General features: G+C 35.3%; 1 protein-coding gene across 2 annotated transcripts in view; it reads left to right on the top strand.

Moving 5' to 3' along the window:
* Positions 1-25,390, top strand: part of ZC3H6 (zinc finger CCCH-type containing 6) — a 70,225-nt gene that overhangs the window by 37,215 nt on the left and 7,620 nt on the right. For both annotated transcript variants that reach the window (XM_086700578.1, XM_086700579.1), the window contains exons 4-9: positions 9,797-10,043; positions 12,621-12,754; positions 17,998-18,114; positions 18,957-19,068; positions 23,280-23,389; positions 24,273-24,526. In XM_086700578.1, coding sequence (XP_086556704.1) covers positions 9,797-10,043; positions 12,621-12,754; positions 17,998-18,114; positions 18,957-19,068; positions 23,280-23,389; positions 24,273-24,526 — 974 coding nt within the window. The remainder of the gene's footprint in view (positions 1-9,796; positions 10,044-12,620; positions 12,755-17,997; positions 18,115-18,956; positions 19,069-23,279; positions 23,390-24,272; positions 24,527-25,390) is intronic.

A 25,390-nucleotide genomic window follows, 5' to 3' on the forward strand; every position in this document is an offset into this window, starting at 1 on the left:
TATTTTGTCTTCTAGGGTTTTGATGGTTTCCTGTCTACATTTAGGTCTTTCATCCATTTTGAGTTTATTTTTGTGTATAGTGTAAGAAAGCGGTCCAGGTTCATTCTTCTGCATGTCGCTGTCCAGTTTTCCCAGCACCATTTGCTGAAGAGCCTGTTTTTCATTGGATATTCTCTCCTGCTTTGTCAAAGATTAGTTGGCCATACATTAATAGGTCCACTTCTGGATTGTCTGTTCTGTTCTATTGATCTATGTGTCTGTTTTTGTGCCAGTACCATACTGTTTTGATGATTACAACTTTGTAATATAGCTTAAAGTTCAGAATGGGATGCCTCCAGCTTTGGTTTTCTTTTTCAACATTACTTTGGCTGTTCAGGGTCTTTTCTGGTTCCATACAAGTTTTAGAATTGTTTGTTCTAGCTCTGTGAAGAATGTTGGTGTTATTTTGATAGGGATTGTACTGAATATGTAGATTGGTTTGGGTAGTATTGACATTGTAACAGTATTTGTTCTTCTAATCCATGAGCATAATCCATGTTTTTCTATTTTTCTGTCTTCAATTTCTTTCATAAGCTTTTTATAGTTTTCCATAAACAGATCTTTTACCTCTTCAGTTAGGTTTATTCCTAGGTATTTTATGGGTTTTGGTGCAATTGTAAATGGGATAGATTCCTTGATTTCTCTTTCTGCTGATTCATTCTTTGTGTATAGAAATGCAACCAATTTCTGTACGCTGACTTTATATCCTGCGACTTTGCTGAATTCACGTATCAGTTCTAGCAGTTTTTGGTGGAGTCTTTTAGGTTTTCCACATACAGTATCATGTTGTGTCAAAGAGTGAAAGTTTGATTTCTTACTTGCCAATTTGGATGTCTTTCATTTCTTTTTGTTGTCTGATTGCTGAGGCTAGGACAACACTATCTTGTATAACAGTGGTGAGAGTGGACATCCCTGTCGTGTTCCTGACTTAAGGAGGAAAGCTCTGTTTTTCCCCATTGAGGATGATATTAGCTGTGGGTCTTTTGGATATGGCCTTTATGATCTAGAGGTGTGTTCCCTCTGTCCCTACTTTCTTGAGGGTTTTTATCAAGAAAGGATGCTGTATTTTGTCAAATGCTTTTTCTGCATCTACTGAGAGGATCATGTGGTTCTTATTCTTTCTTTTATTAATGTGATTTATCACATTGATTTGCAGATATTGAACCAGCCCTGCATCCCAGGAATAAATCCCACTTAATTGTGGTAAATAATTCTTTTAGTGTATTGTTGGATTAGGTTTGCTAGTATCTTGTTGAGAATTTTTACATACATGTTCATCAGGGAAATTGGTCTGTAGTTCTTCTTTTTAGTGGGGTCTTTGTCTGGTTTTGGAATCAAATAGATTCCATAGAATGAGTTTGCAAGTTTTCCTTCCGTTTCTTTTTTTTGGAACAACTGCAAAAGAATAGATATTAACTCTCAGATGTTTGGTAGAATTTCCCTGGAAAGCCATGGCCTTGAACTCTTGTTTCTTGGGAGAATGTTGATTACCAATTCAATTTCTTTACTGGTTATGAGTCTGTTTAAGTTTTCTGTTTCTTCCTGTTTCAGTTTTCATAGTTTATATGTTTCTAGAAATTTGTCCATTTCTTCCAGATTGCCCAATTCATTGGTATATAATTGGTTATAATATTCTCTTATTTTTATTTGTATTTCTGCAGTGTTGGTTTTGATCTCTCCTTTTTCATTCTTGATTTTATGTATTTGGGTCCTTTCCTTTTTCTTTTAGATATATCTGGCTAGGGGTTTATCAATTTTTGTTAATTCTTTCAGAGAACCAGCTCCTAATTTCATTTATCTGTTCTACTGTTTTTTTTTTTTTTAAATTTCAATATCATTGTTTTCTGCTCTAACCTTTATTATTTCCCTTCTTTTGCTGGTTTGGGGCTTTATTTCCTATTATTTTTCCACCTCCTTTAGGTGTAAGGGTACGTTGTGTATTCGAGACATTTCATCCTTCTTTAGGAAGGCCTGGATTGCTATATACTTCCTTCTTATGACCTCCTTTGCTGCATCCCAGAGGTTTTGGACTATCATGTATTCATTTTCATTGACTTCTATGTACTCTTTAATTTCCTCTTTAATTTCTTGGTTAACCCACTCATTCTTTAGTAGGATGTTCTTTAGTTTCCAAGTATTTGTGGTATTTCCAAATTTTTTCTTGTGGTTGATTTCAAGTTTCATAGTGTTGTAGTCTGAAAATATGCATGGCACAGTATTAATCTTTTTGTACTTGTTGAGGGCTGATTTGTGACCCAGTATGTGATCTGTTGGAGAATGTTCCATGTGCACTCAAGAAGAATGTGTGTTCTGCTGCTTTAGGATGAAATGTTCTGAATGTATCTGTTAAGTCTACCTGGTCCAGTGTATCATTCAAAGCTATAGTTTCCATGTTGATTTTCTGCTTAGATGATCTGTCCATTGTTGTAAGTGGGGTGTTAAAGTCCTCTACCATAATGGTATTATTATCAGTGTGTTTCTTTATGTTTGTGACTAATTGATTAGTATATTGGGTTGTTCGAGTTGGGGGCATAAGTATTTACAATTGTTAGATTTTCTTGGTGAATAAACCCCTTAATTACAATATAGTGCCCTTCTTCATTTCTTATTACAGTTTTTGTTTTAAAGTCTAGGTTGTTATGGTGCCTGGGTAGCTCAGTTGGTTAAGCGTCGGACTTTGGCTCAGGTCATGATCTTGTGATTTGTGGGTTCAAGCCCTGCATCGGGCTCTGTGCTGACAGCTCGGGTCCTGGAGCCTGTTCCAGATTCTGTGTCTCCCTCTCTCTCTCTGCCCCTCCCCTGCTTGTGCTCTGTCTCTCTCTCTCAAAAATAAATAAACATTAAAAAAAATTTTTTTTAAATAAATAAATAAATAAAGTCTAGGTATCTGATAGAAGTACGGCTACTCCAGCTTTCTTTTGAAGTCCATTAGCATGATAGATGGTTCTCTATCCCCTTACTTTCAATCTGCAGATGTCTTTGGGTCTAAAGTGAACCTCTTGTAGGCCTATGCCACAAATTTCAAGTCTTTGAAAATCATGCAGCATATATTTGTTTGCCACCACTGTCATAACAAAATATCCCAGACTAGTGGTTTAAATAACAGAAGTTTATTTTCTAGTAATCTCGAGGCTAGAAGTGCCAGAGCAAGGTGTCAGCAGGGTTGGTTTTCTCTGAGGACCATAAGAGATAGATCAGTTTAGCCTCTCTTCCTTGCTTATTGATGGCCACCTTCTTGCTGCCATGCATGGTCATTCTGCTGTGCATGTACACCCCTGTTGTCTCTGTGTGTCCAAATTTCCTCTTCTAAGGACACCAGTAAGATTGGATCAGGGCCACCCTAGCAACTTCATTTTAACTTCATCACCTCTTTCAATGCCCTGTCTTCAAATACACTCATATTCTGAGGTATTGGGGGTTAGAGCTTTCACATACAAATTTTGTGACATCTATCTCTTTAAGTGCAAAAATTATTTGAAGTGTTTTAAATAGAAAAAAATTTAAACAATAGGATATACTTTATATTTTTCTTAGGCATGTTGTGTTATCTGAACAAAGTCTTCAGTATAAATCGTATTTTATGCTAGAAAAATCACGATGCTCTCAGGAACACTGGGGAGTATTCAGATCATTGTGCACCTATCTGAAAAACCCTAGACTTTCTGAGTTCTGGTTTCTGCTGGTCTGTTACAAGAAATTAGGAACACCAAATTAGGAAAAAGAATACAGCTCTGTAGACAGAGCTCTGTAGACAGAGCTATATTCTTTTTCCTAATTTGGTGTTCCTAATTTCTTATAAGCTTAGAAAAAAAATACTGTGTTAGAGTTCTTTCTATTGCCTTTCATTATTCTGTTGCCTTCTTTATAGTTGAGGTTGCTCAATAACTATTGAATAAATTATGTTTATTATAATATCTTTTAAAATTTAAAAAGGATTATACTCTAGTTAATAATTTTATCTAGTTAGGTCAATATATCTGTATATTCAGTGTGTCCATTGATTTTGGAGTAAATGGAGCTGCCATTTCTCAGAATATTTTAATAGCTAGAATTATTTTTGTGCCTAATGACAAAGGTTTTAAATCCATTTAATATATCAAACACTGATGTGATACCTAAATTTCATCATTTGCAGTTAGATTTATTTTTTGGAAATATTCAACAGTTGGGGCGCCTGGGTAGCTCAGTTGGTTAAGCGTTGAACTTCAGCTCAGGTCTTGATCTCACAGTTTGTGAGTTTGAGCCCCACGTCAGGCTCTGTGCTGACAGCTCAAAGCCTGGAGCCTGCTTTAGCTTCTGTGTCCCTCTGTCTCTGCCCATCCCCCGCTTATGCTCTGTGTCTCTGTCTCTCTCAAAAATAAACAAACATTTAAAAAAATTAAAAAAAAAAAAAAGAAATACTCAACAGTTTTGTTGGTTGTTTGCTGTGTAGAAACTTTGTATTTTGCTGTAGTCCCAGTAGTTTATTTTTGCTTTTGTTTCCCTTGCCTCAGGAGACAGATCTAGAAAGATGTTATGGCTAATGTCAGAGAAATTACTGCCTATGCTCTCTTCTAGGATTTTTATGGTTTTAGGTTTCACATTTAGGTCTTTAATCCATTTTGAGTTTGTTTTTGTGTATGGTGTAAGAAAGTGGTCCAATTTCATTCTTTGGCATGTAGCTCTCCGGTTTTCCCAACACCATTTGTTGAAGAGACTTTTTCCTATTGAATATTCTTGCCTCCTTTGTCGAAGATTAATGGATCATATAATTGTGGGCTTATTTTTTGGGCTTTCTGTTTTGTTTATTGATCTATGTGTCTACCTTTGTGCTGGTTCCATACTGTTTTGATTACTACAGCTTTCTTAGTAATATAAGCTGAAGTCTAGAATTGTGATCCCTCCAGTTTTGTTTTTCTTTTTTTAAAATTATTTTTCAGAGAGAGAGAGAGAAACAGTGGGAGAGGGACAGAAGAGGAGGGAGAGAATTTCAAACAGGCTCCATCCTCAGTGCGGAGCCTGACACTGGGCTTGATCCCACGACCCTGGGATCATGACCAGAGCCAAAGAGTTGCTCACTCAACTGACTGAGCCACCCAGGCACCCCTCCAGTTTTGTTTTTCTTTTTCAAGATTTCTTTGGCCTATTTGAGTTCTTTGTGGTTCCATACAGATTTTAGGATTGTTCTAGTTCTGTAAAAAATGCTGTTGGTATTTTGATAGGGATTGTATTAAATGTGTAGGTTGCCTTGGGTAATATAGACATTTTAACAATATTTGTTCTTCCAGTCCATGAGCATGGAATGTCTTTCCATTTGCTTGTGTCATCTTCAGTTTCTTTTATCAGTGTTTTATAGTTTTCAGAGTACAGATCTTTCACCCCTTTGGTTAAGTTTATTCCTAGATATTTTATTATTTTTGGTGCAACTATAAATGGGATTGTTTTCTTAATTTCTCTTTCTGCTGCTTCATTAGTGTATAGAAATGCAATGCTTTTTGTACATTGATTTTGTATCCATGACCTTACTGAATTCACTTATCAGTTCTAGTAGTTTTTTAGTGGTCTTTAGGGTTTTCTATATAGTACTGTGTCATATGCAAATAGTGAATGTTTTACTCCTTCCCTACGAATTTAGATACCTTTTATTCCTTTCTCTTGTCTGATTGCTGTGGCTAGGACTTCCAGTGCTATGTTGAATAAAAGAGATGAGAGTGGATATCCTTGTCTCGTTCCTGACCTTAGCAGAAAAGCTCTGTTTTTCCCCATTGAATATGTTCGCTGTTGGGTTTTCATATAAGTACTTTATTATGTTAAGGTATGTTCCTTGTAAACCTGCTTTGTTGAGGAATTTTTTCGTGAATGGATATTGTATTTATGTCAAATGCTTTTCCTGCATCTATTGAAATGATCATTTTTTTCCTTTCTCTTACTGATGTGATGTATCATGTTGATTGATTTATGAATATTGAACTACCCTTGCATCCTAAGAATAAATCCCTCTTGAATGTGATGAATGATTTTTTTAACATATTGTTGAATTCAGTTTGCTAAGATTTTATTGAGGATTTTTGCATCTGTGTTTATCAGAGATACCTGTGGTTCTCTTTTGGTTGTGTCTTTATCTGGTTTTAGAAGCAGGGTAATGCTGGCCTCATACAATGAATTTGGAAGTTTTCTTTCCTCTTTTGTTTTTTGGAGATGTTTGAGAGGAGTAGGTATTACTCTAATTTATTTTATTTTTTTTAATTTTAATTTTAGTTTTTTAATTTATATCCAAGTTAGTTAGCATATAGTGCAACAATGATTTCAGGAGTAGATTCCTTAATGCCCCTTACCCATTTAGCCCATCCCCCCTTCCACAAACAGTAACCCTCTGTTTGTTCTCCATATTTAAGAGTCTCTTATGTTTTGTTCCCCTCCCTGTTTTTACATTATTTTTGCTTCCCTTCCCTTGTGTTCATCTGTTCTGTGTCTTGAATTTTTTTTTATGTTTATTTATTTTTGAAGGAGACAGAGACAGAGCGTGAGGGGGGAGGGGCAGAGAGAGAGGGAGACACAGAAACTGAAGCAGGCTCCAGGCTCTGAGCTGTCAGCCGAGAGCCCGATGTGCGGCTCAAACCCATAAACCACAAGATCATGACTTGAGCCGAAGTCGGAGGCCCAGTCGACTGAGCCACCCAGGGGCCCCTGTTCTGTGTCTTAAAGTCCTCATATGAGTGAAGTCATATGATAATTGTCTTTCTCTGCCTGACTAATTTCGCTTAGCAATAATACCCTCTAGTTCCATCCACATAGTTGCAAATGGCAAGATTTCATTTTTTCTGACTGCCGAGTAATACTCCATTGTATATATATACCACATCTTCTTTAGCCATTCATCCATCGATGGACATTTGGGCTCTTTCCATACTTTGGCTGTTGTGTTAACTCTTCCTTGAACGTTTGGTAGAATTCACCTGTGAATCCATCTGGGCCCTGGACTTTTGTTTATTGGGAGTTTTTTGATTACTGAATCAATTTCATTGCTAATAATCTGTCCCAATTTTCTGTTTCCTCCTGATTGTTTTGTTAGGTTCTATGTTTCCAGGAATTAATCCATTTCTTCTAGGTTGTCTAGTTTGTTGATGTATTTTTCACAATATTCTCTTACAGTCGTTTGTGTTTCTGTGGTGTTGGTTGTTATTTCTCCTCTTCTGTTTCTGATTTTGTTTATGAGAGTACTCTTTTTTTTTTTTTTTAAATGAGTGACCAGAGATTTAATCAATTTTGTTAGCTTTTCAAAGAACCAGCCCCTGGTTTCATTGATATGTTGTTTTTTAGTTTCTATATCACTTATTCCCTTATCTTTATTATTTCCTTCTTTCTGCTGGTTTTAGATTTTATTTGTTCTTCCTTTTCTAACTTCTTGAGGCATAAGGTTAGGTTACTGAGATTTTTCTTGTTTCTTGAGGTAAGCCTGTATTGCTGTAAACTTCCCTCTTAGAACCACTTTTGCTGCCTCCCAAAGATTTTGGACTATTGTGTTTTCATTTTCAATTGTCTCTATGTTTTTTTTTTATTATTATTTCTTTGATTTCTTGGTTAACCTGTTCATTGTTTAGTAGCATGTTATTTAACCTCTAGGTATTTGTGATCTTTCCAGAGGTTTTCTTGTGATTGATTTCTAGTTTTATTGTCTTGTGGTCAGAAAAGACACATTGATCTTTTTTAATTTGTTGAGATTTGTTTTGTGGCTTATATGTGATCTATTCTGGAGAGTGCTCTGTGTGCATTTAAAAAGAATGTATATTCTGTTTCAGGATAAAATGTTCTGAATATATCTATGAAATCCATTTGGTCTGGTATGTCATAGAATCACATTTTTTAATAAAAGGAAAAATAAGCACTGCTCAACTAAAAATTAATCTTCAACTTAATCTAAACAATTATTTTCATAGTACTTTTATAAAAAATTTGAGAAACCCTGCCCTTTGGCTGCAATTCTTTTCTTTTTTAATTTTTTTTTTTCAACGTTTATTTATTTTTGGGGACAGAGAGAGACAGAGCATGAACGGGGGAGGGGCAGAGAGAGAGGGAGACACAGAATCGGAAACAGGCTCCAGGCTCTGAGCCATCAGCCCAGAGCCTGACGCGGGGCTCGAACTCACGGACCGCGAGATCGTGACCTGGCTGAAGTCGGACGCTTAACCGACTGCGCCACACAGGCGCCCCTTTAATTTTTTTTTTTAACATTTATTTATTTTTGAGACAGAGAGAGACAGAGCATGAACAGGGGAGGGGCAGAGAGAGAGGGAGACACAGAATCTGAAACAGGCTTCAGGCTCTGAGCTGTCAGCACAGAGCCCGACGCGGGGCTCGAACTCACGGACCGTGAGATCATGACCTGAGCCAAAGTCGGACGCTTAACCGACCGAGCCACCCAGGCGCCCCTTGGCTGCAATTCTTAATCCCCTTCTGAATTTCTGAAGTGCTAAATGAGACCAGTTTATAAATTTTTTATAAATTTTAAAAATACTACTTAAAACAAATCAGAAATCTAATACAATGTCTTCAAAATTTAAAATTGATGAGCTAATTGATTTGATATTTTTAGTTAACTATTTTTTTTCTATTTTATAATTACTGAAGAGATCTTAATATTTCTCTACGTTTTATTAAAAACACATATTCTCATGTTGGTAATCTGCCAGGGTAGGCAGTATTTTTGCATTATATTTTAAATGTGCTAAGCTGGAGATGAATCATGGCCTCGGTTTTTGCTAGATCCTCAAATTGCAATTACGTGCATCTTTTCTTCCTTTCTTTTAAAAGATTGACAGAAGATACGATAGAACTAATAAAAAGTATTTTAGTGAATAGAGGTAGAATTGAATACTACCATTAAATAAAACTATAGGACTAAAATGTATTCTTATTTTTCATATGCTTTTATTAAAATAAATTACTAATAAAATTAATCATGTATAGTATAGTAAATAGTTTCCAACAGCAGTTTATTCACTAGATGTTTTTAAGTTTTAGAGAAATCCTTGTTAGACCTCAGAAATAAGAATATTCTTTTTCTAAAATTTCCACACATACAGTTTTTTTGTTAAGTATAAGATGCTTAAACTTGTCATTTGGGACAGTGTTAGGAGAATATATATTTTCTCCCACCTCAAGCTATTTTACTATATTTTCCTTATTTTCTTTTTTTTTTTTTGAGTTCATTTATTCTGAAAGAGAGAGGAGGACACATGTGAGCAGGGGAGGGGCAGAGAGAGAGAGGGAGAGATAGAATCCCAAGCAGGCTCCACACACTGCCAGTGCAGAGCCTGACACAGGACTCTATCCCACGAACCGTGAGATGATGACCTGACCGAAAATCGAGAGTCAGACACCCAACCTATTGAGCCACCCAGGTACCCATATATTTTCCAAAAGATGTTTTCAACTTTTTAGAGAAGGAATTCATGTATAATGGTGTGGATTTTTAAGTATACTTTTGTGTACAAATACGGAGACACCGGACATGGAAAACAAAAAGGGAACAAAACACACTCATTAGCAAGGATCTGTGAACATTAATTATAATGTTTGATAATACCAGAGTAGCACTTGGCTTTTTGAACTTAGTTTTAAATACTGTCATAGACAAGTACTAGCCAAGAGTCAGAACTATAATTGTCTTTCCCCTTTTTTTCTCCAGATTTCTGGGGGGAAAAAAGATGTCCTGTGTTACTATCAATTCATTTATATAGCTGAAAAATCCTGATAACTATTGTCTATTTTCACTTAGCATGGACATTTATCAGGAAGCTACATGACATCAAAGAAGAGTCAACATAACAAAAAATTTAGAAGTAAAGAATATGATGAGTACAGTACCTACAGTGATGACAACTTTGGTACCTACAGTCAGGAAACAGAGGAAGATTTTGCCAGTCAGCTGAAACAATACAGACAAGCTAAAGAAACCTCAACGACTGCTTTAGGATCATTTTCTAAAGAACCAGGGAAAAAACAAAGAATGAAAGTTCAGCAAGGTAAGTGTGAAATTGTCGGGCTGTGTTTTAATATGGGAACCTTATTACAGCAGGTAGCAATGGAGTAAAAACTTAAATTTCTTAGTCCCTTCTCAAGATCGGCTTATTCCTGTGGTTCCCGAATTCTTTTTTCTTTAATTTTAGATTTTGAGGACAAACATCTACAAATATTTTAATCTGCATAGTATTTTAATATTTGAGTTAGAAAGATACCCTAATATTTTAAAAGTATATAAAAATGTAAAACAATTTTCCCATTACTTTTTTTCCCTTTCCTTGTATAATACCAGTTTACTGAAAAAATAGCCTACCTTTTTCAGTTGTTTCTGTTACTCTATGCATTGCTTTATATTTTAGACCTGTAAGGAGAGAATTCTAAGAAGCTATTCTTCTTTTAGACTTTATTTATTTATTTATTTTTTAACATTTATTTATTTTTGAGGCAGAGAGAGACAGAGCATGAATGGGGGAGGGTCAGAGAGAGGGAGACACAGAATCCGAAACGGGCTCCAGGCTCTGAGCTGTCAGCACAAAGCCCGACGCGGGGCTCGAACTCACGGACCGCGAGATCGTGACCTGAGCTGAAGTCAGCCGCTTAACCGACTGCGCCATCCAGGCGCCCCTTATTAGACTTTAAAAGATGGTGATCATCTTTGCTGTGCAAATGTACTAATACTTAGGATTATGGATATTCTTCAAGATTGGAAATAAGAACATAAACTAAAGAAATTTCTGGAGTGATCATCAATTCATCTGCTGTATTGAGGCACATGGTGCCTGGAGAGAGCATGGCAAGTTGCCATAGAAACTGTGGGTCACATAAGGGTCAGATCAACCTTAAGAACTGTCCACTCAATATCTGCTTCATGAAAACTGGAGTAAGATGAGGCTGAAGTCAAGCAGTGAGCACCCAAACCCTATGTTACTATACTTTAATTATTGTTGAAAAAAGGAATGAGTTAAGAGTAAATGTGGTAATTTTTATGACTTTATTTTTTCTTGATTTCCTAGCAAAATTCCTTTGAAAAATATGTATCCAGGCTTTGCTGACCTAAAAAGGAAAAGAATTTGCCTGTGCATATGCTATTGTAATTAGTAAGTTTGTTCCTGAAGTCTAGACATAGTGGTGTCAGGAATCATTCCACTTGGGGAATAAGGGAACATAGAGAGGTTTCGCTCATCCATTCCCACCTGGGGTTTTCCCTTTCAAGTTCTTCCTGTTTGCTCTGTTAAAGAATTGAGTATTCTTTTATTTTTGACATTCATTTCCTCCCCCTGAAATATGAAAGTAATACATGGCCAAATGCAGAAAACCTTTTCTGTGTGTGGAAACAATAACCCAACAAAGATCAAAGATAAAACAAAAGCAATTTGAATCCCTACATCCAAAAACAGTGACTATTAGTATATTTGGTGTACATTCTTCCAGAATCTTTCTGACAGTTATTTTTAACAAAAAATTATGCATGCTGTTTAACTTGTTTTTTCCCTTAACTATGAAGTATATCTCATTCTTCCGCTAACAAGTAGCTTTTAATGTCTGCATTCTATTCAATTAAATAGATATACGATAACTTGTTTAACAGAGTCTTAGGTTTGTGTAACAGTAACCACTTGAGATTTAAGTGCTACTTAACATTTAAGTTGCACCCAGGTTTTTTTTTTTTTTTAATTCTGTGATTAACCATGCATATTTATACATGTCTCAGAGAACATCTTCACAAATACTTTTTAAGAATAAATTCTGAAATGCAGAATTGAGTCAAAAGATATAGCCACGCATTTGAAGAATTTTAATCCACATACCAAGGTTGATTTACAAAAAGTTGATAGACCAATTTTTTAACAGCATGCCAGTGTGTGAAAATGCCAATTTCTCCAAATCCCTACCAACCCTATTCTTTGAAAAGGTGAAAATTGATGTTATTTAAAATTTTTAATTTCTTTGACTCTTTTTGGTAAAAACATTTTTTCATATATTTATTTGCTGTTTTGTAGGTTTAAGATCACGTAATACGTAAGAAAATATATTAGTTCTTTGGGACTTTGGTAAAATGAGAAATACTCTGTATTCTATCCTAATATTTAATTTTGGTAATTTTAGATACTTTTAATACCAAGTTTTTAAAAAGTAAGACAAGTATAAATTTTACTTGGAAATATATGTGATATCTATTCAAAATTATCACTAGAAACTCAATTTGGTCAAGTTAATCGCTAATATCTATAATGTCTTCCTTAGGGATGAATATAATGTTTAATTCTCTGAAAAACTGTTTTCTTATTCTAAGGAAAATTAAAAAGAACAAAACTAGATTTAACTTCTCTAGTCATGTGTATTCTTGTGCCTTGCTTTCTTATTATCATTAACATCCCTTAAAAAGAAAAAAATGAAAAGCAATACCCAGAAAGTAAAATGGAAAAACTTAATTAATATTTTTCATTGAATCTAGAGAGAAAGAAAAAGAATGCACTGTATATTATATACTATTTAAAATATGCTGTTCCTTATAAGCTAATAGATTGACAGTTGCGTTGTTTTTCTGTAATATTTGAAGTACATTTTAACTCTTTTAGGTATTGAACAGAGGGTTAAAAGTTTTAATGTTGGTCGTGGACGTGGTTTGCCGAAGAAAATCAAACGCAAAGACCGTGGGGGAAGAACCAATAAAGGGCCTAATATTTTTTCAGGAATGGATGACTTTCAAGAGGTACTAGTTTTAATCTATTTGGCTGCAGAGAAATCACTGTGATTGTAATGCTACTTTCCTAGTAAATGAAAATTCTCTGGCTAAGATCAAATGAGTATAAACAGATTCTTAAAAAAATAATTAAAGAATTGTTTTAATAGTCATGATACAAGTATAGAGATGCAAATTTAGGTCACCTTGAAATAAAATGGATGTGTTTGAAAGCACCTTAAAATAAAATTGGTATGTCAGAAAACAAAAATGTATGGTCGATTAGTTCTCTGCTGTATTTTCCTTTCCTAGGAGTCATTTTCCCCAGATGCAAATGGAACTAAAATGCTAATAGCTTAATATGTAGCAGGGCTGATAAGAAGGGAGACACTGTAGTGATAAATTAACTTAGTAAAACTGAAAGCATTGAAAGAGAGGAAAAAGAGATACAAATGGTTGGAAAGATGAATTTGTGTACCTTGTGTTTGGTAGATATTGAATAAATATGTGTTGAATTGAACTCTGAACATGTACATTTTCAGCCTTTTGGCAACTCTGGATTAAAGTGGCCCAATTTCTGTATTCTGTCACTGTTCCAGTAAGATTGATTGAATTATACAGAGCAAGGGTAGATTATCAAAAGCTGCAACCTTGAGTGGGAACAAAGTGATAGCAATGTATTGTAATTTGAAAATGCTTGGTTTTCTGATGTCTGGGTTTAAAGATAATGGGCACAGATTTCTTAATATGTATTCGTTAGTACACTATTAAGGGAGATGTTAATAAGTATGAGCTAAAAAAAAAAGAAGTTCAGGCCCAGGTAAATTAGTGAAACCCAACACATACCACTCTACCACTAATGTTCTCAGTTAACATTAATGTATTAAAGGCTCCTTGGGGCACCTGGGTGGCTCAGTCGGTTGAGCGTCCGACTTCGGCTCAGGTCATGATCTCATGGTCCATGAGTTCTAACCCCGCGTCAGGCTCTGTGCTGACAGCTCAGAGCCTGGAGCCTGCTTTGGATTCTGTGTCTCCCTCTCTCTCTGCCCCTCCCCCATTCATGCTCTGTCTCTCTGTCTCAAAAATAAATAAATGTTAAAAAAATTTTTTTTAATGTATTAAAGGCTCCTTGCAAGTTAGATATAAAAAATCCTGTTTTACTTTGTTCAATCCACTGTTTTCAAATTTTACTTAACCCTGAACTCACTCCTTCACCCCACCCACATTTGTTAACATTCATTGAACCACTCCCTGTTGCATGGAATAGCAGCTTTGGAAACAAGCTTGGAATTTCTGAGTAATTATAACCTGTCTATCTCCATCTTCCTAGACTCCCCTAGAATGTGCTGCTTTCCCTAGACTAAATTAATGTGAATACTTTCTAAAGTAAGTTTTCTCCTATAACCAATACCTACACGCTATACCTGGAAAAAAAAATTAGCTTCCAAGAAAGTGTGGCTTTGAACAAGTTACTACCTGTCTCTGAGTTTCAATTTGCTTAATCTGTAAAATGAAAGTATGGAATTAAATTAACTCTAAGGAGCCCTTCAAGCACTGACATATTAACTTCTTTTATGTTTTTTGTTTTTCAGTGTTTGTTTATTTTTGAGAGAGAGACAAGAGCGTGAGCGGGGAGGGGCAGAGAGAGGGGAGACACAGAATATGAAGTAGGCCCCAGGCTCTGCCCGAGCTGTGAGCACGGGGCCTGACCCAGGGCTTGAACTCACAAACCTTGAGATGACCTGAGCCATTGTTAGACGCTTAACTGACTGAGCCACCCAGGCACCCCAAGCACTGACATTTTGGTGTTTACTGATCTGGACTGCAACTAAAAGATGCTTTATCATGGTATAGAAATCAGAATAAATTCTTTCTTTTACATTCATCAGATTTAGAATATTTTTCCTTTTGTTTATTAAGGTTAAAATGTTATCAACTGTTTCAGTTTATTGGCTGTCAAGAGAGATTTCTTCTTATTCCAGAAACAGCCAGGAGAGTGCCAGAGCCCAAGCATGTAGCTTATGTTTGGGAGTAGTCTAGGGGAGACCTATTCAGGATAGAGTGAACATGGTAAAGTGGCCAATATAGATCCATCCTTTCCAAGGAGTGTAAGATCTTCCTAAAGCCAGATAAACTCACAGATACTTGTATGTTCACACAGTCTTGAAAACTCAAGGGTAGTCACAGAACAAGCAAATTTTTGATGGATTTGAAAGACTTATTTATTCTGTTAGCCATAAATCATCTAAATTTTTTTGTCTTTATAACAGCTGTTAAATTTTCTGTAAACATATATTATTTTACTGATAGATCCTTTCATTTCCTCTTCTTTATGTATTTAAAAAATATTTTATGCATGTTTTCCTTATACCAGTGTAATACATCTTCTAGAGTAAATTTTAAAATAACCAAGTAGATAGTTTAGTTTTCTCTCTCTCCCTCCATTTTTCCTTTCTCTTCCTCTTTTCTTGAATTGTGTTTTCTTAGAGGTAATGTGATACAGTGCAGAGAGTTCTATCTAACCTGCCTGCTCACTCACCATATGACCCTTGGCAAGTCACTAATTTCTCTAATCTTCAGTTTCTATACTTGTCTAGTGAGGGTGCCGAACTAGATGACTGATTCTTCCAGCTCTTACATTACAAGTGATCTTTAAGGGTAGAGGACATTCATGTTGCTTCTGTAGATTCAGACGTAAAAGATCAGATCTTCTAGGCACTTTATTTTGTCCTAAAATTTTATTGTTAAAGTTAGATTTTCTGGAATATCATGATTATAATTAGATTTCTCACAGTTATGGATACTGAGATACTTTCTACTTTTTTACCAAACTAAACAAAACGGAAAAAACCACTATCCTCTATTACAACAATGAGGCATATCATTAGAAAGTAACATAGAATGAGTTATTAATGAAATATAGGTGCAACTTGGTGTGTTTTTCAGGGTGTTTGGGTGGTTTTTTTTTTTTGTGATTACCTAATTTTTTACTTTTTAATTTCAGAGTTATATTCTTCAAGCTGGCCCATTGATTTTGTGTAATGCATTCTCCTTGGCTTCCTATTTTATTATAGCCACCATTCTTTGTAGAGAAGGCATATATGAGCTGGTCATTTATATCTACTTGTTCTAAGTGAACCTAGAAATAGAAAATGTTTGTGAGTCAAATCTACATAAATTTAAGACAGTTTAAATGGTTCTATCATAGTATATTATAAGCAATTTCATTGCGTTTCCCTGGGGCAATTTGATTATGCTTATATTTTTTAAAAGAACCTATAGGATTCTCTGTTTTCTTGGTATTTTTGTACTTTTTTCCCCCCAAGAATTCCTACAGTAAAGCATATTTCAAATGCAAGTGCTGAGGATCAGATTTCAGTCTAGCCATCTCTTGCCTCAAGTGTTTGCTGGAAATTTCCTATTTCCAGTAGGTTGTGTTTTGTTCTCCATCTCCAGCAAACTGAGGGAAAGGGAAACAAATCAAATTATAAGAGCAAGTAGCTATTGAGCTCCTACTGTATGCCAAGCATGGTGCATACCGGGTGTTTGAAAAATAGTGTTGTTTTATAGAGCTCATGAATCTTAAGTCCTTAGCATGGCTAAGCATCATACTCTTGTTAACAAATCAATCTTCTTGTACTCCTAGCGAAAGTTGAATAGGGAAAAAAAAAAAGTTGAATAGGGGTTAAAGGAGAACTAAGGAAACATGTAGGGCTGTGAGATTTTCTACAATACATTTCTTTCTGTTTTGTTTTGTTTTTTAATTTAAAAGCTAAAGGAAATATATCCTTCCTCTTTTTCTTAAAGGAAGTACAAAAATAATTCAAAAAATTTCTAATTTTTTTAGGAGTACACCTAGAGACATATACTCTTAAATGTGGGGGTATATTCTTTTAGTCTTTTTTCTTTTTTATTCTTCAGTCTTTTTTTATTATAAAATTGGGATCAATTTTTCACTTAGTAAAGTATTATGTGCATTTTCTTTCTTTCTTTTTTTAAATGTCTATCAATTTTGAGAGAGAGAGAGCGAGAGTGCACAAGGGGCAGAGAAAGAGGGAGAGAAAGAGGGAGAGAGAGAATCCCAAGCAGGCTCCATGCTGCCAGTGCAGAGAGAATGCAGGGCTCTATCCCATGTACAGCAATACCATGATGCAAGCTGACATTAAGAGTGGGACGCTTAACCAACTGAGCCACCCAGACACCCCTATGAACATTTCTTATGTCCCCAAATTGTCTCTCCATCTCATCAGTGTTTTAAAATTTTTTTAATGTTTTTATTTATTTTTTGAGACAGAGAGATACAGAGCATGAGCAGGGGAGGGGCAGAGAGAGAGGGAGACACAGAATCTGAAGCAGGCTCCAGGCTCTGAGCTGTCAGCACAGAACCTGACGTGAGGCTCGAACTCACAGACTGTGAGACCATGACCTGAGCTGATGTCGGACACTTAACCAACTGAGCCACACAGGCGCCCCTCCATCTCATCAGTTTTTAATGATTACATAGTAGTCTACCAGTGATAGGTATTTAACTGGTCTTCTTATCTGGGATGTGTAGGGTATTTCTAGATTTTTGTTTGTTTGTTGTTTTGTCATGTAAGTAATTCTGCAGTAGTTATTTTTGTGAATAAATATATGTGTGCCTCCCTGATGATTCCCTCAGAATACTCCTTGAAAGTACAAATTCTGTGTCTAACAATATGGATATTATAAGTCTTTTATAACATAGCTATCAAGAATAATATGAGAGTGCACACTTTATCATACCTTTGCCAACACTGAGTATTATTGTTAATTTTCAAGCTTTTTATCTTTAAAAAGTAGTTGTACATCCTCATTAAAATTTTTTTTTTTCAACGTTTATTTATCTTTGGGACAGAGAGAGACAGAGCATGAACGGGGGAGGGGCAGAGAGAGAGGGAGACACAGAATCAGAAACAGGCTCCAGGCTCTGAGCCATCAGCCCAGAGCCTGATGCGGGGCTCGAACTCACGGACCGCGAGATCGTGACCTGGCTGAAGTCGGACGCTTAACCGACTGCGCCACCCAGGCGCCCCTGTACATCCTCATTAAAATAGAAATAGGGTTATTTGAACCACTAGTAGCAATAAGCAGTGTATTAGAAACATAACTCCAAATAAATGATAGCATCTGAATGTCCAGTCTTGGCCACTTTAGGTTGTAATTATACTGCTTTCTCAATCCATTTGACTATCCATTTTAATACCTTTAATATTTCGTATGTTGTATTCAAATGAATTGTTTTTTTCTCACAGTATAATAAACCAGCGAAGAAATGGAAGGTTATGACTCAGGAATTCATTAATCAGCACACAGTGGAACACAAAGGAAAACAAATCTGTAAATACTTTCTGGAAGGGAGATGTATTAAGGTAAATTTATAGTGATATCTCATGAGTCATCTTAACTTCCAAAATAATCTTTAAAATTTAGTCTTTTGGGGGTGGTTAGGTTTTTCATTTCTCATATAGTTGTAATAAAGCTATTTCTTTGAAATGTATCTTGCATGGAAATACTGTACCACAGAGCTCATTTAATTATATTCTGGGACAGTAATATACTTTGTTAAATCAGGTTTTATTTAACAAACACATAATGCTGACTATGTGGCAAGTACTGTTCAAAGTGGATCACTAATATTAAACGTTTTAATCTTTACAGCAAACCTATGAAGTAGTTACTGTTAATTCTCCCCACTTTATTTTTTTATTTTTTTTAATGTTTATTTCTTTTGAGAGAGAGAGAGAGTAGGGGAGGGGCAGAGAGAGAGAGGGAGACAGGGAATCCCAAGCAGGTTCTGTGCTGTCAGCGCAGAGCCTGAAGCAGGTTCAGTCTCACAAACCATGAGATCATGGCCTGAGCTGGAGCCGAGAGTCTTAACTGACTGAGCCACCCAGGCACCTCATATTTTCCCCACTTTAAACGTGGCCAAACCAGGAGATTAATTAAGTGACCACAGTAGCTCAGCTAGAAATGGTGAGTGCTGGTAGAGCCAGGCAGTAGCCTCTGAGGCCACGCTCACTGTGCTGCCTCTGTACATGGCACATCCACTGTCTTGGGCAAGAATTCCAAGGGATTGTTTGAATTATTATTAGCTCTTTATTTAAAGACTGAAGATGTGTCCATAGTTCTACCATGAAATACCATAGAGAAAATTCAATGTTTCTCTTTTTCTCTCTTTTTTTTTTTTTTTTGTTTTTCTTTTTTGTGACAGGGAGATCAATGTAAATTTGATCATGATGCAGAGTTGGAGAAGAGAAAAGAGATCTGCAAATTTTATTTACAAGGATATTGTACCAAAGGAGAGAACTGCATTTATATGCATAATATCCTTTATTAAAAATATGTTAACCAAAATATTGAGGTTGTAAAACATTACTGAGGTTTTTATTTTATTTTATTTATTTATTTATTTATTTATTTATTTATTTATTTATTTATTAACATTACTGAGGTTTTTAAAAATCCTAGGTAGAACCTCTACAGGCTACTTTGGTTGTAAATTTAAAATAGCACATTACATAAACCAAGTCTCGGTAGCCTTTGTGCTTCGAAAGGGCAAACTGAGGTATTCTTTAGGAAAATAAAATAACTTCCCTTTGGAAAAGAAGATCTGTGAACTAAAGGTACTTTATATTTAATATACTCAGCTTATAAGTATTTCAAGCAACTGTACTTCGTAAAGGAGTAGTTGGCAAACTGTTTATTCTATGACTTAATTATTTTACTTATGAATATAAGTATTAAATTATTATTGTTGAACATTATAAAACCGAAGTCTCATCAAATCTTATCACACAGTGACAAACACAGTACATTCTTCCCTATTTCTCTTTGGATATCTATACATTTAAATTGTAACTCCTGTCCCCACTCAAATTGGTATTTCATTATACATAATTCTTCTTTAAAAAAAAATTTATATATATCTATATCTTTGTGTCTATCTATATCTAAATCTCATGAATCTTTCCATGTTAACTGCCCCCCATTATGTTGCTGGTTATTCATTACCATTTATAACTAATGGAGCCTTTCCTCCCTGATTTGAAATTCCATCTTCATTGTAGATGAAGTGTTTACATGTATGTTTTTGGTTTTGTTCTGGACTTTCTGTTGGGCTCCATGGATCTGTTTGCCCTAATGTCTGTGTTGCTTTGCTGTGATTATTTCTGTCTTGCCAGCAAACTGATATTTCACAGATCCTCACATTTATTTCTTCCACCTAAAATTTAAAATAGTCTTGGGGCGCCTGGGTGGCGCAGTCGGTTAAGCGTCCGACTTCAGCCAGGTCACGATCTCGCGGTCCGTGAGTTCGAGCCCCGCGTCAGGCTCTGGGCTGATGGCTCAGAGCCTGGAGCCTGTTTCCGATTCTGTGTCTCCCTCTCTCTCTGCCCCTCCCCCATTCATGCTCTGTCTCTCTCTGTCCCAAAAATAAATAAACGTTGAAAAAAAAATTAAAAAAAATAATAATAAAATAGTCTTGTGTAGGTCAAAAAATAATATTAACAAATTAAGTAAAAAATCCCTTTTTATCATTGAGCTAAATATAAAAAATGAAACCATACAAATCAAATGATTTTTATGAATGGATTCCTTCATAATCCAGAAGAGTAGAAAACTTTCCCAAGTCTGACTTAAAATCCAGAAGCAATAAAAGATTGAAAATTTGCACAAAAATTTTTAAACTTGCATGACAAAAATATGACCTATGTAGCCAAAGATAAATAATAAAATGAGAAAAATTATTTGCAACTTACATCACTTACAGAGATAACAGCCTTAATACATGAGTTTCTAAAAATTGAAAAGAAAAATGAGCAAGACATACAGATAATTCATAGAGAAATGCAGATGTTCCCAAAATGTTATAAAAAGACGCTCCATCCTGTTCATAATATAATGTATGTCGAGATACCATTTGTAGCTTCCAGATTTGCAAAAATTAAAAGTGAGAGCAAGGTTTGTTAGCAAGGCTGTGAAAAAACAGATGACATTCCAACTTTGTGGTAAGAATGCAAAATTGTTCACGCCTATAGATGGGAGCTTGGCAGGCTCTGACAAAATTACATGTGAATTCACCCTTTTCTAATTGGTCTGGGCAGTGATTACTGATGGCTGCTAAACTCATTAGGTGAAATGTTGGTGAGCAACTTTATAATTGGTAGATTGGGCTGACAGCACTGGGGCTGACTGCTTGGTCTTAACCTCACTAAAAAAAGCCAACTATACGTTAAATGCCTCCTAATACGATGCAGTACGGAGTGTTTAAACACCATCTATTGACAAATAGTAAAATTAACAAATGATGCAAAAATCAAGGAGGACTTCTAGAGATCAATAAAGGAAATTTGAGAGGTCTATTAACTGGATGCAATTTATGGATCATGTTTGGATCCTGATGTGAATAAAGCAGTTATAAAAAGACATTTTTTGGAAACAGTCTGGAAAATTTGTGTATTGACAGTATCAGATGAAATTAATGCGTTAATTTTTTTAGATTGATGGTAAGGTTGTGATTGCTAAGAAAAATATTCCTTATCCATTTGAAATAAATTTGGAAACGATTTTCTGATGTAATGTATTTGGAATGTGCTGTGTTTCATATACTCCAGTGTTTGTGGGGAGAGTCGAGAAGAGAGTATAGGAGTGATAAAGATCTCACAGAATTCCAAATGATGAAAATTGTTGAACCTACATGGCCAGCAGGAGGGAGCTCATTTTCTCTCTACTTTGGTACATGTTTGATAATTTTCAAGTTGACTTTTTTTAATCCTAAGTAATCTCACTCTTCATGGATAACCATGCTAACAATATGGTGTGAAGCCTTTAAGATTTTTTTTCCATGCTGAGGTATGTATGTATGACTGGATGTATATATGTATATATTTTTACACATAATTTTTTACAAAAATGTTATCCAGCTCTGGTTGTTAAAGTTGTATTTTTTTTAATTTAATATTTATACCTTTAGTTGATATGGATTATTTTTTAATGTGTGATGTGCAGTAAGGACCTTATTTTTTTTCCAGATGGTTACACTTATTGTCTCATCTTCACTGATTTAAAATGGCATCTTGACCAGATCTACCTCTATACTACTATCACACATTGTGCTGTTTGATTTTTCCCCTCTATAATAGTATATTTGATATGTAGTAGGACAAATAATCCTCCTTTCTCTATCAAAATGTTATAATAAATTTGACTTACTCAAGAAAAGGAAATCTTTTTAAGATTTGGCATATTTCTTTAGAAACCAAACACCTTATTGAAATAAAAGCTTTCAGCCTATTCTTAGATTTTCCCCATAGGGTTATGTCATCTGTAAATAATAATAATTACTTCTTTTATCACATTTAAGCTTCTTAATTTTCATTATATTGGCTACACTTCCAGCATGATGTTCAACAGTAGTGATTGTGACAGACATAATACATGTTTTAATTATAGTGCTTTTTTGCTTTGGCTTGTGGCTGTAGGTTTTTATTTGTTTGTTTTTGTTTTTAAGATTTTATTTTTAAGTGAATTCTAATACCTAATGTGGTGCTCAACAATAGAACCCTGAGATTGATGTACCCATACTCCATCGACTGAGTCAGCCAGGCACCCCTTGTGACTATAGTTCTAAGATACATTTTTTTATATTTATTTATTTTTGAGAGAAAGAGAGAGACAGAGAGCAGGGGAGGGGCAGAGAGAGGAAGGCACAGAATCCAAAGCAGGCTCCAGGCTCTGAGCTGTCAGCACAGAGCCTGATGCAGGCTCAAACTCACAGACTGTGAGATCATGACTTGAGCCGAAGTCGGACACTTAACCAACTGAGGTGTCCCTAAGATTTTTTAAATCAAGTTAAGTAACTGTGTTCTTATTTTACTAAGAGGTTTTTATTTTTATTTTAAGTCAAAAAAAGATTTTGAATTTTAGCAGTTGCCTTTTGTATCTGCTGAGATGATCATATGATTTCTCTCTCTTGATCTTGTCAATGTAATGATTATAATAATAAATATGCTAAAACCACTCAGGAATTCTCTGAACATAAACACAAATGGTATATTTTTTTAATAAGCTTATGGATTTAATATTTTCTTTAGAAGTTTGAGGTTTGTCTCCAAAATCATGAGAATGATTTGCTTATAGTTTTCATGTTGGGATATTTGACTTTAACATGACATATCAAGTCCTTTTGTTTTCTTCATAGATATAAGCTCTTGCTACAAAATTTGTTTTATGTAATATTTTTATTATGGAAAATTACAGGACTTACATAACTAGAATACTATAGTATTTGCTATAACAATTGTAAGTATTTTTTCTTTAAAAAATTTCTAGTTTAATATAGTAAGAAAGATTTAAAATTTTTGAATGTTTGCTGCCTAATTAAAATACTTAATCTTAAAAAAAAATTAAGTAGTCTAATCTGACATGATTGTAGAAAATTTAGTATGATATGATTGACTCAGCACAGTTATGTTTTGTGGTTTAAAAATATTGGGGTTTGATTTTACTTGGTTTATTCCTTAATATTTTTATTTACATGAATTTCCATGTAAGTTCTATCACAGTGGAGCGAAATGTTACCAAGGAGACAATTGTAAATTTTCCCATGATGATCTGACTAAAGAAACAAAGAAACTTTTGGACAAAGTAAGTACTGTCTTTTGCACTTCAGTTATTTGTTAGGTCTCACCACAAATTCATTTGACTTGAATCATGTTTTACAAATTACATTTCATAAAACCCTCCTGAGAAATCAAGGGTTTGCTATTTTAGGTTTTAATCCATTAATGTAGTGTGTTAAAGGGGCACCTGGGTGGCTCATTCAGTTAAGTGTCCGACTTTGGCTCAGGTCATGATCTCACTGTCTGTGGTTTCAAGCCCTGCATCGGGCCCTGTGCTGACAACTCAGAGCCTGGAGCCTGCTTCGGATTCTGTGTCTCCCTCTCTCTCTGCCCTCTTCTGCTCATGCTCTGTCTGTGTCTCTGTCTCTCTCAAAAGTAAATATTAAAAAAAATTTTTTTAATGTAGTGTGTTAGAAAAGCAGAAATATTGGGCTAGGAATTAAGAATCTTTTCTTACTCTTGTTCTGCCATTAAAAAGCTAATGTACTTTGAGAAATATCCTTTACCATTTTGAATCTCATTATCAAAAATGAGTTTTCTCTCTCTGATCCATTTTAACTTTAAAATGATAATTTTCTAATATCAAAACTAGTTTATTGAAGTGTTCACAGTTTTTAAATGTAAGGAAGAGGGGTGCCTGGGTGGCTCAGTCAGTTGAGCATCCACCTTTGGCTGGGGTCATGACCTCACGGTTTGTGAGTTCAATCCCCATGTTGGCTCTCTTGCTGTCAGCATAGAGCCTGTTTTGGATCCTCTGTCCTTCTCTCTCTGCCCCTCCCTCATTTGCACTCGTCCCTGTCTTTCTTTCTCTCTCTCTGACTCTCTTTCAAAAATAAACATTGAAAAAAATTTTAAATGTAAGGAAGAAAGCTTGTGTTGAAATAGTAATCTTTGCCAATTATTTTTAGGTGTTGAACACTGAAGAAGAAGCCACAAATGAAGATGAAAGAGAATTAGAAGAACTTAGAAAACGGGGCATAACTCCTCTTCCCAAACCACCTCCAGGAGTTGGGCTTCTGCCAACCCCACCAGAGCATTTTCCCTTTTCTGATCCTGAAGATGATTTTCAGACAGATCTCTCCGATGATTTCAAGAAAATCCCATCTCTTTTTGAAATAGTTGTGAAACCTACTGTGGATTTAGCACATAAGATTGGGAAGAAGTAAGTTAAAATTTTTTTTAGTGATACCATTTTTGCTCCTAAAAATTCTTATTAAGAAACTAACTTGTATTCCACGGTAATCATATAATTAAACTTAAGTAGAGATAGCAGATACCTGGCATTCACCCCAATTGCTACTTCCTACTTTCTCTTTGTCCCCACCCTCCACTGCATGCCATCCATGCTTTTCTCTATGGAATCCTTAACACAGCTTCAGAAACCTCTCCACACAGTAATCCATCCGGAAGGGCACTGCCAGGTGGATGAATTGATATTTCTCCCAATTTGTTAGGAGGCTGCATGAATACTGATAACACCTTCAGATAGTGGCATTAGCATGGCTTAAGAATATTTAGTTCTTTTAGAGAAATATTTCCTTGGGCTAGTAGAGGAAAATCTTTGGGGATAAGCTGGATCCAGATCTGCATTTTCTAACACCACCATTCCAGCCTTGCTACCCACACCGCAGGGTCTATGCATCTGGGCTTTAAGTCCTATTGTTGATTGTTCTTTTAACCCTGAACACTCAGGGATCCCTAACAGTGAGATGTCAGCAAATGAGGAACAAGAACTCTATAAGAAACATCATAGTTAATGTGAACCATTAAAATTATTTCTATTAAGGTCAAGAAGAAGACAGGTATGTGCACTGTTGGCTAATACTGTAGATCAGATCCTTGTCAATGCAAAAAGAGAAAGATATAATAGATACAAAGATATAAAATGGCCTGGAGAGACAGGCCATTATTTGGGCAGTTTTCCTCAGTAATCCTGAAGGAACCAACTGCCAAAACTATTAGAAATAGTAGTTAAATTAGTAAGATATCCAGAAAGAAGAACAATAGTCAAAACCTAAAGGTCTTT

This window comes from Puma concolor, chromosome A3 (assembly GCF_028749965.1).
Source record: "Puma concolor isolate L17-30 chromosome A3, mPumCon1.1.hap2, whole genome shotgun sequence".
Lineage (NCBI taxonomy): Eukaryota > Metazoa > Chordata > Mammalia > Carnivora > Felidae > Puma > Puma concolor.